General features: G+C 34.0%; 1 protein-coding gene across 3 annotated transcripts in view; it reads right to left on the reverse strand.

Moving 5' to 3' along the window:
• Window positions 1-15296, reverse strand: part of CCSER2 (coiled-coil serine rich protein 2) — a 155258-nt gene that overhangs the window by 33282 nt on the left and 106680 nt on the right. For all 3 annotated transcript variants that reach the window (XM_057735102.1, XM_057735103.1, XM_057735104.1), the window contains 2 exons: window positions 10872-10958; window positions 4925-5014 (listed from right to left, as the gene is read on the reverse strand). In XM_057735102.1, the coding sequence (XP_057591085.1) occupies window positions 4925-5014; window positions 10872-10958 (177 nt within the window). The remainder of the gene's footprint in view (window positions 1-4924; window positions 5015-10871; window positions 10959-15296) is intronic.

Raw genomic sequence — 15296 nt, forward strand, 5'->3', positions numbered from 1 at the left:
AAGTCTGGCCCCTGCTAGAACCTTATGGCTACAGAATTAAGCTGAAAGCTCTCAGTTGAACATCTTAAGTTTCTCCGTAATGTGATCCAAGTGTAACTCTCCAAACTTCTCTGCTTCCTCATGATAATTCTCATGCAATCATTACTACTAACACCACCAATAACTGCACTAAAACACGACAAAGTACAAGTGATTTTAAAAACAGAGAGGTAAAAATCCAAATGTTACAGAATTTTAATACAAGAAACTTCATTTGATTGGTAAATTTTATTTAATCTATGGCCAGGTATTCAAGCAGCCCCTAGTACCCAGTGATCTCATGAACAACCTCACAGAATACCACAGTTACTGAGACCCTGGTAACATGAAACAAAATAAGGTCACTTCATAATTTTCCCTAAGCACAGATAAAAGCAAGGTCATACTGTACCATCCAGAAAATACTCTAGACTTTTCTACCTTCTGATAGTATCTAATCTGAGCAAACCCCAGCTTCCTTAGACCCTCCCTCAAATCATCCAAGATAAGCTCAAATCCTATAAAAGGTTCTTTCTGGCACATGCTTGAGATCACTCTTCATGATGTGTGTTCTCCCTGCTACAACAAGTAATCCACCCAACTTGTTTCACAGGTATATTCCTGGTGGCCTTTGGCTGAAGGCCATTGACACTTCACTGCTCTGAATGTTCAGGATAGCTATATTTGTCCAGAAATTTTAGGAGTAAGTAAGATAAATGGTATTACTTTCTGCTATATCAGGAATATCAATGTAACTTTTTGAAAGAACCCTCTGAGCATAATACTAAAGAGACATTCTCTAGGAAAAAGATTTTAGTTACATCTGACATTTAAAAAATGGTAATTTTCTAAAACATCTGTAAAAATGTTTTTGTAATTACCAAAGGAAAAGAGAAGTTAGAATGCTCCAGCACGGACTTCCCTGGTGGTGCAGTGGATAGACTCCATGCTGCCAATGCAGGGGGCCCAGGTTTGATCCCTGGTCAGGGAACTAGATCTCACATGCATGCTGCAACTAAGGAGTCTGCCTGCTGCAACTAAGATCCAGTGCAACCCACCAAATAAATATTAAAAAAAAAAAAAAAAAGAATGCTCCAGCAAATAAAGGCCTATTAAATTAGCACTCTGCAAGCACAAACTAAAAGAGGAGCAACTTTTATTACCTCTTATGGAAGCTGATTAATTTCTTCTGAAAGTCTGATTTGATCATGCTGCTTCTTGGAAAGCTAACAGAAGCATCCATTTCTCACTGACTGCTATCTAACATTAAGTTCTAAGAGTAAAATCTATGTCCTGTCTACACCTTCATTGTAAAGGTCAGTGAATTAAACTCTACATTACACACATGAAATGTATCCCAGTAGTGGAAAACTTTGGTGCTATGCTTTGCTTTCTAACTGCTGTGCACATAAACTTTGCTTCTTTCAGTGGACACTTTAAACAAAGTTCCAAAAATGCCTACTTTAGTTCTGGTATTTGGTATTTGAGGACATGCATTTAGATACCCTTAAACTTATAACCAGATAAATCACTCAACTGCTCTAATATCCATATTTCATTTGTCCTTAGCCTTGAAAAATAGTTCCATTTTCCAGTTATTGATTTCAGGTGCTACTGTTTATAAAATCCAGCACAAAAAGCACGCACAATAGAATTCTTGGTGTGTTGTCATACACTCATGCATGCTAGAATGTGATGTCTCAGTATAAAGATGGTTCCTATCAGCATTTAGCTCACTGAAATGTAGGTCATATTCAATGTTCAATGTCTAATATTGACTAAACATTACTGCATGACCACATCATAAATATTGCATGTTTATACACCAAAGTGTGTATATATATATATTTCACTTAAAAATACTTTTAGTGTTTTAAATGTAAGTAATAGTAAATACAAATATAGAGCTTGGCAAATAAATAAATTCCTTAATTCCCTTTGGAAATATATACAAATAGTAATAGAACATCTCTCCAATTGGGAGAAAATGGCACATCTAAGTTTAAAATCAGGACATTGATCTTACATAAAAATTAACCAATAATGCTGCTCACTTCCAAATCAGAAAGGCATGTGGTCTAAAAAAAATAAGGATTTAGGAAAGAGTACCTGAGACAAATCTTTGGGTTATACAGTTCCTTATATTTAACACTTCATCTTACCTCCAGGCAAGGAAAAAAAAAAGGAGCAGAATTCTTTGCTAGCACATATATCATGACTGCTATGATTAGGTAAATTCCCTCTCCTTTGGGAATTATAAACAATTAATACGTTTTTTGTTATATGTCTGTGATATATTTTTCTGATTCAATATTTTCTATTTTATACATAGTTACAATAGGAACATAGTTGACTAAGACATTTTGAAGTATATGTATGACCCAGTAAATCCAAGGTATGTGAATTCTAAACACAAATGACTGCAAATAATACTGACCATATTCCAATTCTTAAATTTATGTTATTCATATCTATTAAATATGCTATAAAGTGGGTTAATTGATTCAGTACTAGAAACTAACTCCAACAGAGCATTTAAAATTTATATAAAAGTATCTTTCTTCACTGCTTTGCTATATATAATAATAGTTTTTAAAATATGAGAGAAAACCAGTATCAGGTCAAATTGTGCACAATCTGAGTTTTAACTGATAGGCAGCTTTCCCACTGATAAAACAGTGGTTATTCCTACACTCAATTTTCAGAGTAATCCAGGTCAGGATATTATGTGAATCCTTTGGGTCCATCTTGCAATCCCTTCTTTGAGATTCAAGGGCATAAATAATAAGTTTTGATGGTCTGAGTCTAGAAATGTGTTCTGATATTTTGGCTTCTCTAGATAATTTAAGATGTTCAAACAAATGCTCTATAAAAGAATATGTTGTGAAAATTTAGAATTTACTTGATGTGTAAAATAACTATTCAAATCTTCAAATACTAATGTTAAGTGATATTTCCAGTATCATTGGAAATACATTTTAAAAACTTATAATTCAGTCCCAAATAATGCTATTTATAAGAACACGTTAGTACATGGATCAAAAATGTCATCATATGTTTAAAATAAAGTTTTATAAGTTTATATGTTTAAAGTGAATCCTTATTTTTCACATAATCACCATTTACTTGCATATTCTTAGTCTCTTCAAGTATTTTTGTATGAATGATTAGGCACCTTCCACATCTTTATTCTTCTTTCCACATTATCCATTTCACCATTTTATCTGGGTATTCTGTTCCTCAGTTGAGAACATCTGGTCATAATTCAACTTATCCACTCTTCTTCTGAAGGTACCATCTTCTCCTGCAACTCATTCTTACCTCCTTTCCTTCTTTTTTTCCACTACCTAAATATGAACTCCACCTTTTCTTATTTTCCTTCATTGTTTCCAAAAACTGCCTTCACTGACTGCCCCTTTATTTATTGCTCCAGGTAGCCTTCCCATAATTCATCTAAGTCTACTTTATCATTAACTCTAGAAATGCTTTGTCCAATATGGTATCCACTAGCCACATGTGGCTATTTAGATTTAAACTAATTACAATTAAATATTACTTAAAATTATCTTCTGTAGTCTCCCTAGCCACATTTTCAATAGTCAAGTATTCAATAGTATGCAATAGTCACATATAGCTAGTGGCTACTGCACTGGACAGCAAGGAAATTCTATGGAAAAGTGCTGATGTAGTCTCTCATTCTCTATTCTGGAATTCACCTCTGTCTACTGACATCTTCTGCTTTCTATGATTCAACCATTACCCTTTTCACCAAGCTCGATTCTTCCACCTAGACTTTCCCAATCCTTTGAACTTTACAGCACTTTCTACACTTTAACTACATTACATCACCAGTTCCTTTAATAAGTTAATGGAAGAATCCTTATTCGTCTGTGTATTTCCTTCCCCAGTTCCCCATTTCTACTTCTACTTCTAATAACTGAGATAGGAGGAGATCACCAAACTTTTGTTGAATAAATTATTAGCATCATACTTTATACCAAGCACACAAAAAGAACTACATATTAGATGAAAAGAAATAAGTAATTTACAAACTTTAAAGGCCTATAGCTAAGTTTAAAAAATCAGATCATTGATTACCGTAACCATTATAATTTCCTGTTTATCTGTGTTACAAGGATTCCACTGATTAAAATAAGGCAAAAGAAGAGTCAAGGCTGGCTTATCAGGCATTCTCTTACCAAGAAATACCTATTACTTGGCACCATACTATAGGATAACGATGACTGATGGCCATGATGACCCTCTGGCTTAGGCACATCCTCAACTGAGTTTAGAAAGTGTATTTTTAGCACTAAATATGTTTTTGAGATTGAATATTTTTGAAAAACAATGAAGAAACAGAATGCATGGTTATTTTCTATGTTTAGAAGAAACCACTCCCTACCCTAACTATGCCTAAAACATAACCTTTACTGTCTGTATCTTAATGCACTTATATTTCCTATCAGCCTCAACATTTATTTGAGTAATTATAATAACAGAATATATTTGAAAAGTCTCAACAAATAAAAAGAATATGCCACATCACATGTTTTCAGAGTCATATACTGCTAAAAACGGAAGACTGCATCTTGGAATTCTTTTTCTTGTAGGGCATGGGGAAATACTACTCTCATAAATACATGCAACGAGAGGGGGATAGACACTCAAATAAAATGACCTACGGTATGCAGAATGGAAAAGCTATTAAATGCACATTCATTCATATAAGACATGGAAGAGAAGCTTTAGAAAGCACAGAAACACCTAAGAGACAAGAAAAATCAACTTACCTTAAAAAAAAACTGACAGCCATGGCAGATTCAAAATCATTAGAGTAAAAAGAGTAGAACAAAACATCAAAATGGTAAATGACAAGAAAGGGTAAACAGCATGTGTTACTTACAGGAATCCTTCTCCAGGGTGTTTGGGTATATTTATCGGCATATGTGCATTTTTCCTCTTTAGATTTTTGATGGCAGTTACACCGAGTTGCCTGAACAAAAACACAAATTTTTACATTGGTGTAATCCTACATATACACATATACACACAAACAAAATAATTAGGGTCTCTCTTAGGGGTTTAAAATAAAAAGTCAAACATCAAAGTTTATTCAGTAGTCTCCCACCTTACTGGGTTTTAGATTCACCCAGTAAGGCTAAAATTTTGAATAGTCAAAATTACCCTTGGCAATCTATTATACTGCCCATAAAACACACTACCTATGATTTTATGTATATAAATATATATGTATGTAGATGTAGAATATATATAGCAACATATAGTATTAAAGAATATAACCGTAAAACTTTAAATATTTCCCTAAAATATTATGGTACTACAACAACTGCCGCACAGTTTCTTAAATTCATTCTTGATGGGGCTCAGATATTAAATACCACCAGTCTACAAGTAACGTTGTCTCTCCACCCATGCAATGCTTTTAAAAGCCCCTTTAATGATGTGTCGACTTTATTGGACTGGAATATTTTGAAGGATCTCTGACCTTCTCAGTTCATAAATAAATTCTCTTCACATGACTTCACTCAGAGGATACTCAGTCATTTATACAACAGAAACTAACGTACCTATTGTGTAAACTATGGCCTCTCAAATAAACATTAAATTTTAAAAAATAATGAAAAGATTGACAATGAGAATTTCTCCTTAGTGTGAAGTTGTAATATAACCATATTATCTATTAAACAACCCCACTGGAGGTAAATATACTTTCTTATAGGAAAATCTATATAACAAATTCTTGATTATTGCATCAAGCTAAAATGATACGTTTCTACCAGATGTAGAGAACAAACATATGGACACCAAGTGAGGAAAGTGGGGAGGGCTGCGGGGGAATGAACTGGGAGATGGGGATACCAAATTGTATACTCTAAATATATTCAGTTTATTGTCTGTTAATTGTATCTCAATAAAAGTTCTTAAAAAAATATTTACCAATATTCAAATTCTTTCTTAATTTTAATTGGTTCATCCCAGTTTCCATAATCAAAATAAAATCTAATCAAAACAAAATCTCTGTAATACAGACACGTTTCCCATTCTTTGTAGTACAGACATATTTCCCATTCCGAAACATAACATAGTCATTGAAACAAAATTCAATATATAAGGAAGTCAACTTAGATCTCTTGGAATTTCAATATAATAGGATTTAACTTTTAACATATATGGGAGGTATGTAAAGAATAAAAAAGATAACATAAAACATTTATCTTAATGCAAGCACATTACTTGTTCTACCCTAGCTGCTGCAATTCCAAAATCATTTCTTTTCTGTAACCTATGTGCTAATATATGAAGAACAATAACTGGCAAACATCTGAATTTTCCATAATTTGGAAAACCTAGCTTTTAGTAACATTTCAACAGATAAAGAACAGCTACTCAAATCATTCCCTTTCCATTTGCATTCTTTTTTTAAATAAATAAATAAATAAATTTATTGGCTGTGTTGGGTCTTTGTTGCTGCATGCGGGCTTTCTCTAGTTGAAGCGAGGAGGGGCTACTCTTTATTGTGGTGCACGGGCTCCTCATTGTGGTGGTTTCTCTTGTTGCGGAGCATGGGCTCTAGGCGCATGGGCTTCAGTAGTTGTAGCACATGGGCTCAACAGTTGTGGCTCATGGGCGCTAGAGCACAGGCTCAACAGTTGTGGCACATGAGCTTAGCTGCTCTGAGGCATGTGGGATCTTCCAGGGGCAGGGCTCAAACCCGTGTCCCCTGCATCGGCAGGCAGATTCTTAACCACTGTGCCACCGAGGAAGTTCCGTTTTCATTCTTTACTGCTAACAGATTATGTTCAGATGCTCACCTTCTACGTGACCCCATACTCAGGAACCATGAGTATGGGACCATGTAGAAGGTGACTCAGGGAAGTATGTATCCTCTCTTGACCCAATGGTAGATTTTGACTGGTCTGAACCAATCTGATTAATCTCATTTCTCAATGTTTAAGGGACAAAGAACCCAAATCTAGCCAATAAAACATGAGGCAAGACTGGATTATTAAAGTGTTCTTAATTTTAAAAATAGGTGTGCTAGAGGGACTTCCTAGGTAGCTCAGTGGTTAAGAATCTGCCTGCCAATGCAGGGGACACAGGTTCAATCCCTGCTCCAGGAAGATCCCACATGCCACAGAGCAACTAAGCCCGTTCACCACAACTATTGAGCCTGTGGCTTTAGAGCCCGTGAGCCACAACTATGAAGCCCATGTGCCACAACTACTGAAGCCCACGTGCCTAGAGCCCGTGCTCCACAGCAAGAGAAGCCATGGCAATGAGGAGCCCACACACTACAATGAAGAGTAGCCCCTGCTCTCCACAACTAGAGAAAGCCCATGTGCAGCAACGAAGACCCAATGTGGACAATAAATAAATAAATATTTTTAAAAAATAGGTATGCTAGAGAAAACAGTTGCTTTTCCTATCTTTGGGGACTACTGTGTGAGTACATGACACATAGAGCTACAGCAGACATCCTGTAACCATGAAGGGACAGCCAAGAGATTCCAGAAAATCCACCCTGGAACTTTACCATTATCCAAATGACCAATTAAGACACCATGGAAATGGATGGGACCAATAAACTTTCTTGTTATTTAAGTTTATAAATGTTCTTAAGTCACTTCTAGTTAAGACTTTTACTTAAAATATTATTAGATATGCACAGATTTACTGGGTGATTTGGGGCAAATCATAAAATCAGAGTTATCATTTATCATGCACCCAGGGGCCAACTGTGGCATTAAGTAACTTCCCTAAAAGAACATGGCTACTAAGTTTCAGAGCCAGGATTTGAACCCAGGTCTATGCAGCTTCAGGCTGGTCATGGCTTCTCAGATATATTATACTGCCAGCCTACCTAAGCTGAATTCCACTTTCTATGTCCCCACAAAGAAAATTCTACACTAGTAATTTCATAAGATTATTCTGAGGATTCAATGAGCGAATGTATCTAAATTAACTATTATTTTACTAGTAGTACAGTAAGGTGAAAATAAATATGCATTCTTAGCATTTTGGAATAAGATTTAAATAGTCACACCTCTATACCTTTCAGCTTAATTTTTGGAGCACTGCAATGTGATTTTATATCTGCGTATTTCACATAAAATATGAATTTAACACATATTGTCATTTTATTTTGCTTAAGGTTTGCATGTAAACATTGGTTAGAGCTGAGTGCCTATTTTTGAAAAAAGATAAAAAATATAGAAAGCTAGAAATGGAAAAGGACTTTAAAATCACTAGGAAAACCTTCACATTTTTGATAAAGAAAGCACTAGGGAATAATGGAAACTATCAATGTCATTCAGCTAATTAATACTGAAGACAAGTTCTCTAATTCCTATTCTATGGGGTTCCTTTGATAACATTCTGCTATTTTTAAGAAAAGCAATTTAGGGATATAAGGAAAGAAAAAAACTGTAAAGGGAAAGGCAATTTTAATTTTGGTAATCTGAAAAATGCTGTTACCTATCTCTGCTTTCGGTGGTTTGTATCTTTTTAAATTCTCTTGATTTGAACAAGTGACTTTCTAGAGTTCCACAACTAAACTAAAGATAGGTAATGGGCTCTTCCAAAATAAATATGACTTTTAAATTTAATATATCAAATACAGAGAATTTCAAAGCACATATCACTAAAGAGTACTGTTCTCACTTTTCTTCGTTTTTCTTTCTTTAGGATTCTCTTAGATAGTTCTAAAACCTTTCTAAAAGTTATTTGTAAGGTGAAATAACGTTCAGGATAACTGGCCCAGTCTCTTCAATAAGTCAGTACAATGAAAAAAAAAAGGATGATTCTAAAGTAAAAGAGACTGAAGGGCTATAACTAGATGTAATGTACAAATGTACAGGATATTTTTGGAAATGAGGAAATTTGAATATGGACTGGACATTAGAAAACATTAAAAATTACTATTAACTGGTTAAAGGTAATAATATTTCAGCTAGGAAGAGAACATTTCTTATTTTTTAAAGAGGCATACTGAAGTTAAAAGAACACTATTAAAATGTCTCAGCATAAAAAGCTACAGCTTTCATTATTTATTAATCACATATCAATATAAAGTGGCCTCTTGTTATAATTCTTTCAGTTTTAGATTTTTTTTCTAATTTTAACATTGCAACTTCAGTTTTTCGGATGAGAATAACGTTATTCTGTCTTACCCAACCTTTTATATTCAGCATTATTGTTCTGTTATACTTTATCTCAATTTCCTTTATACAAAGAAATTAATGAATTTTGCTTTAAATCCTCAGCAAAGCTCTCTCCATGAGATAAGGCCATTTGCATTCACTATTATAGTATATTTGGTCTAATTTCTGTCACCTTAGTTTTGCTGTTTTTAGATACCCTTGGTATTTTCTCTACTTTATATGTCTTTTTTTACTTTTATCTTTTGCAAAATACATCATTCTAATCTACTAATTGTTTTCTTAAAGCATTTCACAAACATTTTAATTTACTAAGTATATAAAAAGAATAATTTTAGATACCCATTTGTAGATAATTCAGTACTACTGACTTGTTCAGCATATCCCTTATCTCTTTTCTCAAACATATTTTATTTAATCTAAATTTTTACAAAAATTAATAGCAATTTAAATTTTTAATTAAAAATAATTTTTATTACAAAAATGTTTTAATTTATAAATTAAAAAATTTTAACATTCAAATGATATATAATTACATAAAAGTAGGTAATGAGCATTAAGTTTTCTCCCATTAGTAGTTGGGAAGTTTATCCCACCTAGTCTCTCTAAAGATGGTTTTCATTTCACCACTCATTCATAATCTTTACTTCCTTATTCTTGAGTTATTTTAAAATTTCTCTCTTGAGTATTTGGGATGCATTATTAAATAATTTTACAAAGATAACTGGGTGGCATATTTTTCAATACATTAAAGGTCTGAGACTGCACCTTTGTATAAAAATAAAAATGCATTTAACTAAAGGTATCTTTCCTTCTCCCTGAAAATTGGCTAGGTTGATTGGGTTCTGTCTTCAGTTTTGAAATATAAACACTGGTCTTACTCTTTTCCTTTTTAGTTTTATATTTGGTAGGCCCTCAATTTTGCAATATTCAGATATTCTTTTTTCAGATTTGTAAGTTTTCTGATACCCTTAATCATAACATCTGATCCATCTGTTCTCTGATCTGACCCCAGTGGCTCAGAGCTCAGCATATTATATCCTTTATATTCTGAGTGAGATTACTATTTCATATTGTTGAACTGTTTTGCTATACCAGAACAAGCTTTTTACTTCCAACAAAGATTTTCTTTGGCCTGTTGTGACTGTTACACCTTTATGTTCTTGTTATCCTGGACTTTTATTATTACAAACTAAATTATAATTAAATTCAAGATACAGCACATACAGTTTTCATATGGAACTAACATTTGATATCATAACAATTATAAAATTATAAAGATTTCAGACATGGCTCTGAGAGATCACTCAACATCCTCCATGGGGAAGAAACTTTTAGAATAACCTTCACTCTAACAGACAGCCATTCAGATTCCTAAGACTGAATACCCAGTTTCATTCCTCAATAACATGAAAGTAAACTGGTGAATTTCAATTCCCCAAAACACAGGAAACTGAAAATGGGTTGAGTTTTTCACCTTGAAAACTTATTATTTAGACTGAAAGTTAAACCACATACTTTAAGAGCGCATATAACCTAAAAATAATATAATAGTGCAATTTTAAAAGCCAAAAGTAAAGTCCAATCTCAATTCTGGCTAGTTTTATAAAAAATATACATATTGGCCAGTTTGAAAAGCCTTCACTTTACATACTACACTGTAATACTTACAAGCTGATGTTCTAATAGTTGGATTTTTTCATCTTTTTTCTTTATTTCCTCTTTAAGTTGTTTTATTTCATTTAATAAATCTTCATTCTGAAATATTTTAAAAAATTTAACATGAAGTATTTAATTGTATTTAAAAACGCTAATGAGAAGCATTAAATCAGTGATGAAGACTGAGTAATGAATTGTCTGCTTATTTAAGGGGGAAATTCTTTTTAAATATGCCAGCTATTAATTCATTAAAAAATAAAACCCACTTTGGTCTTCTAAGAATTCATAGTCTAAGGAATCTGACAAGTAAAACAATGAACAATAACAGCACTGAGTACTAACTAGGTGTCAAGGACTAAGTACTTTTAGGTATCTAAGTAGCTGATTCTGACATCCACCCTGAGGTAGGTACTACCACCCCTTTTCACAGATAAGAAAACTGAGAACCAGGCCAAGTAGTAAAATAAATTACACACAAAAACAATAACTTCAGCTAGATTTCAAGGAATACATACGAGTTGCCTGTCAGAGGAAATGGAGGGCACAAGTAGAGGAAACTGCATAATTAAAGGCACAGAGTCATTTCATGGCTGGTTCAGAAATCAGCAGAAAGATAAATGTGCCTAAAGGGTAACAAGGAAGATTCTTTTTCCATGAGCTACTTTCACAAGAACTGCCTGAATCAAAAAGTAAATACCCTGTCAACTTAGTCTACAAGAAACTCCTAATAGCATTAACAGAAACCTACTGTCAAGGTAAGCAGGAATCCAGTTACATTTCTGAGTATAAAGTATCATTATCCTATAGTTAGCCCATTTTGTTTACTGCTATTCAATTATCCAGAAATATGTACCAATGAAGTAGTGCAAGCAAGGAAATTACAGTTGATCCTTGAACAACGCAGGGGTTGGGGTGCCGACCTTCTCTGCAAAGTCAAAAATATGGGTATAACTTTATTCGGCCCTCCACATCCACATGGCTTGCATCCTTGGATGCAACCTACTGCAGGTTAGTGTAGTACTACAGTATTTATTGTTGACAAAAATCTGCATATAAGTGGATTCACGCAGTTCAAAACTGCAGAATATATACGTGAATGATATATCTTTCAAAGACAAAAATAAGTAAATAATTATAGTATGTTGGTAATGAGCAAAGTACACCCACTTCTTCAAATACACTGGGAACAAAAAAAAATACTGCAGTCTCATTAACAAGAAATCAGAAACAAACATTTTATGAAGGCTTTGACATATAAAATAAGCATCAAAATGGGGAAGAAACAATAGAGAAGAAAATATTTTTTAAATGCTGTTATGTATACCACAATTGGGAAAGACTATTTATTACATATAAAAAATGACTTCCAGTTGAATTTAAAGTATTTGGGGACTTTGAAAAATCATAAATCAACACCAAAAAAAAGGTAGATTGCAAATCATGAAGGATACATTTTTAAACTAAGTGGCAAAGGAAGCTATCAAGAAATGATAAGCATATCTGATTGTATAAAAATTTAAAGCAGCTATACAATTAACATTAAAGTTAAAAGCTGGTGAAAACCTATGCTAATATGACAAAGAATTTGTATCTAAAGTATATTAGGAGCCTGTTCAAACATATAAGATCATTTCTAGGCCCCAGCAGACAAACAGTCAGTTCTCACATATATATATAACTAGAAAAATGTTCTATTTGATTTATTGAAGAAATACAAATTGAAGTATTAAAGGTATCATTTTATAGGTATTAAATTAGGGGGAGAAATACTCAATGTGATTACAAGACTACAGGAAAAATGGTACATTATCAGACATAACAATTGACCTTTCTGGACAAACATATACTGCTATATACAAGAGTTATAAAAATTACTTCAGCTCTCTGATTCAGTTATCCATATCCTATGCCAAAGAAATGAACCTAAGTACGAGAAAACCTATAATAAGATATTATCTTAAAGTTTACAAATTTAGAATTCTCCTATAAGAGGACAAATGAAATACAATGTAGTGAATTGATGGAATACTATATAGCCATCATTCAGTCATGGCTAGGTTCTGCTGGTGCTGGAGGAAATGGACTCAGAATTGAAATCAAAATACAATATGGTAATAACATTTATAGCCAACATGCATATAGCACTTATTTTATAACAGGCAATGCTCTAAGGATTTTACACAAAAAGATAGGCAAAGGAGAACACATCAGGAAATAGGTAACTCCAGTGGAGTCTTAAAGGGTAAGTAAAAAGTTCTAAAGACACAAAGTGTGGCAGGCTTTGGATTTTAGGGTAAGGGATTTTTTAAGACAATACTGAGATGGGGACAAGCAGAGCATATCTGGAGTATTGCAAGCAGTGATGCTGTCACATGAAGGCTTTGGTGAACAGTGGAGAGCAATGTGGTTAGTAAACTAGGCAAGGGTCAGATCATAGAGGGCCTGAACTTCAAGCATGGCTTTAGCCACGGAGATTTGCAATAGATTTGCATTTGAGATGGCTCTGACAGCTGTTTGGAGGATATATTTGACAAAGACAACAACAAAGCTAGGCTAGGAAACTGGTTATCGGTTATCAAGATGTTGCAATACTCCAGGTAAGAGCAGGAGCTTGACCTAAGAGAGTGATAATAGGGAGGAGAAGAAAGAGGAGAAGAGGAGATGTTGGCAGTTCACTGCATGTGAGAGAAGAGCACAGAGGAGTAGTCAAGAGTGACATCCCCATCTCTAGCTTGGATGATATAGTAAGTAGAAACAGAGAATGAAGGAGGAAAAAAAAAAGAGAGAATGAAGGAGGAGAAATATGTTCAAAGAGGACACATATATTATTTCTTTTCTTTTTTTTTTCTTTTGGTGGCACCACATGGCTTGCAGGATCCCAAATCAGGGATTGAACCTGGGCTCCTGGCAGTAAGCGCACCAAGTCCTAACAAATGGACCCCCAGAGAACTCCCCAAAGAGGAATATTTTTGAGTTTTAACTATATTGCTAGAGGTACACACACCTGTGAGAGGTGTGTTAGATGTGTCCCACCTATGGGACACACAGTGGAAATGTCCAGTGGACAATGGATTACCAGGTGTGAGAGAGACTGATTTTATATGTTACCAATATATATGTTATACGTGAAATCATGACAGTAGAAGGTTCAATGAGAACTGGACTAAAGATACAAATCTACATTCTAAAGAAGAAAAGGAACCTACAGAGAAAACGGTGGGGGGAGAATATTAAAGGGTATAGAGGGAATTTAGAGAGAAGTAACACAAAAACCAAGGGATAAAGCTTGTATGACAAAGGCCCTGCCAAATGTCTATTTTTCCAGGTTTCTACATTAACAGGAAAGGTAGTTTAAGGAGAGTCAAGTAAAGGTTTATTTGATTTGCTGAATTTAGGATAGGTAAGATATAGAAATTTATAAAGTGAGGATGCAGAGGAACTTGAGAAAGCGCACTGAAGCGAGATGAGAGAGGAGGAGGATGTAGTTAGATCTTTAACTGCAGCAGAAGAGAGACTTGACAACATGAGAAGAAAGGGTGGTCTTCCACAGCAGAGTGGTCACTTTTTCCTGCAACTGGAACAAAGTGAATGAAAGTGACATAGATACAGATAAGTCAGGAGGCATGAAGGCAGAAGATCTTACTTGATGAACACAAGGTTACCTGCAGAAGTTGAGAAGAGTTGCTGAGAAAGGGGCTGAAGAGAGCGATCGATGTCTGGAACAGCTCATAAGGGTAATGGGAGAGGGAGCTTTCCTGAGATAAAGGAGAGACTAGAGACATGGCAGGTCCAGTGGAGATTTTAGACACTAAAGTTGTAATGGTATAAGTCACCATATTCGTATCATTTGAAACTGAACTGCAAAACAATCTAGCTATTGCATCTCATCTTGGAAAGAAGGAAGAAAGACTAGGAATGATCTGCCTGAAAAGAAAGGCACTGGGGACAAGAAATAAACACATGATATGTCTATCATGTAATATTAAATATACAGACAAACTATAAAGGAAGATGGAAAAAGTGAAGGCACTAGTTCTGTAAAAATTTGGATTTAAATATATTTTCTTTAAAAAGAATTTCTTTACATGTAAAAAACTAATTTAGGAAAAAAGTCAACTTTACTTTTAAATATCAGTCATAAAACTTAAAAAAACTGAGCATCAGAAATCAGCTAAATCAATGGTTCTCAATTGAGTATGAAAGTAAAAGTTTTTTAAAAAGATATGTCTTACTTCAAACCTATTATTATACTCACAATAGGATGGAAGCCCAGAGATGCAAAGAAATTTACATATGAACAGGTAGGTAACGTGTTGAAAAGCCAAGATTAGATGACCAGATGTGACTACTATCCTATACGCTTTTGATTTTGTGTTTTATACATAAATTTGTTCCCAATAAGTCACTCCACATCCTGTGAGAAAATTATGCTTCTTT

Source organism: Hippopotamus amphibius, chromosome 5, assembly GCF_030028045.1.
Source record: "Hippopotamus amphibius kiboko isolate mHipAmp2 chromosome 5, mHipAmp2.hap2, whole genome shotgun sequence".
NCBI classification, from domain to species: Eukaryota; Metazoa; Chordata; class Mammalia; order Artiodactyla; family Hippopotamidae; genus Hippopotamus; species Hippopotamus amphibius.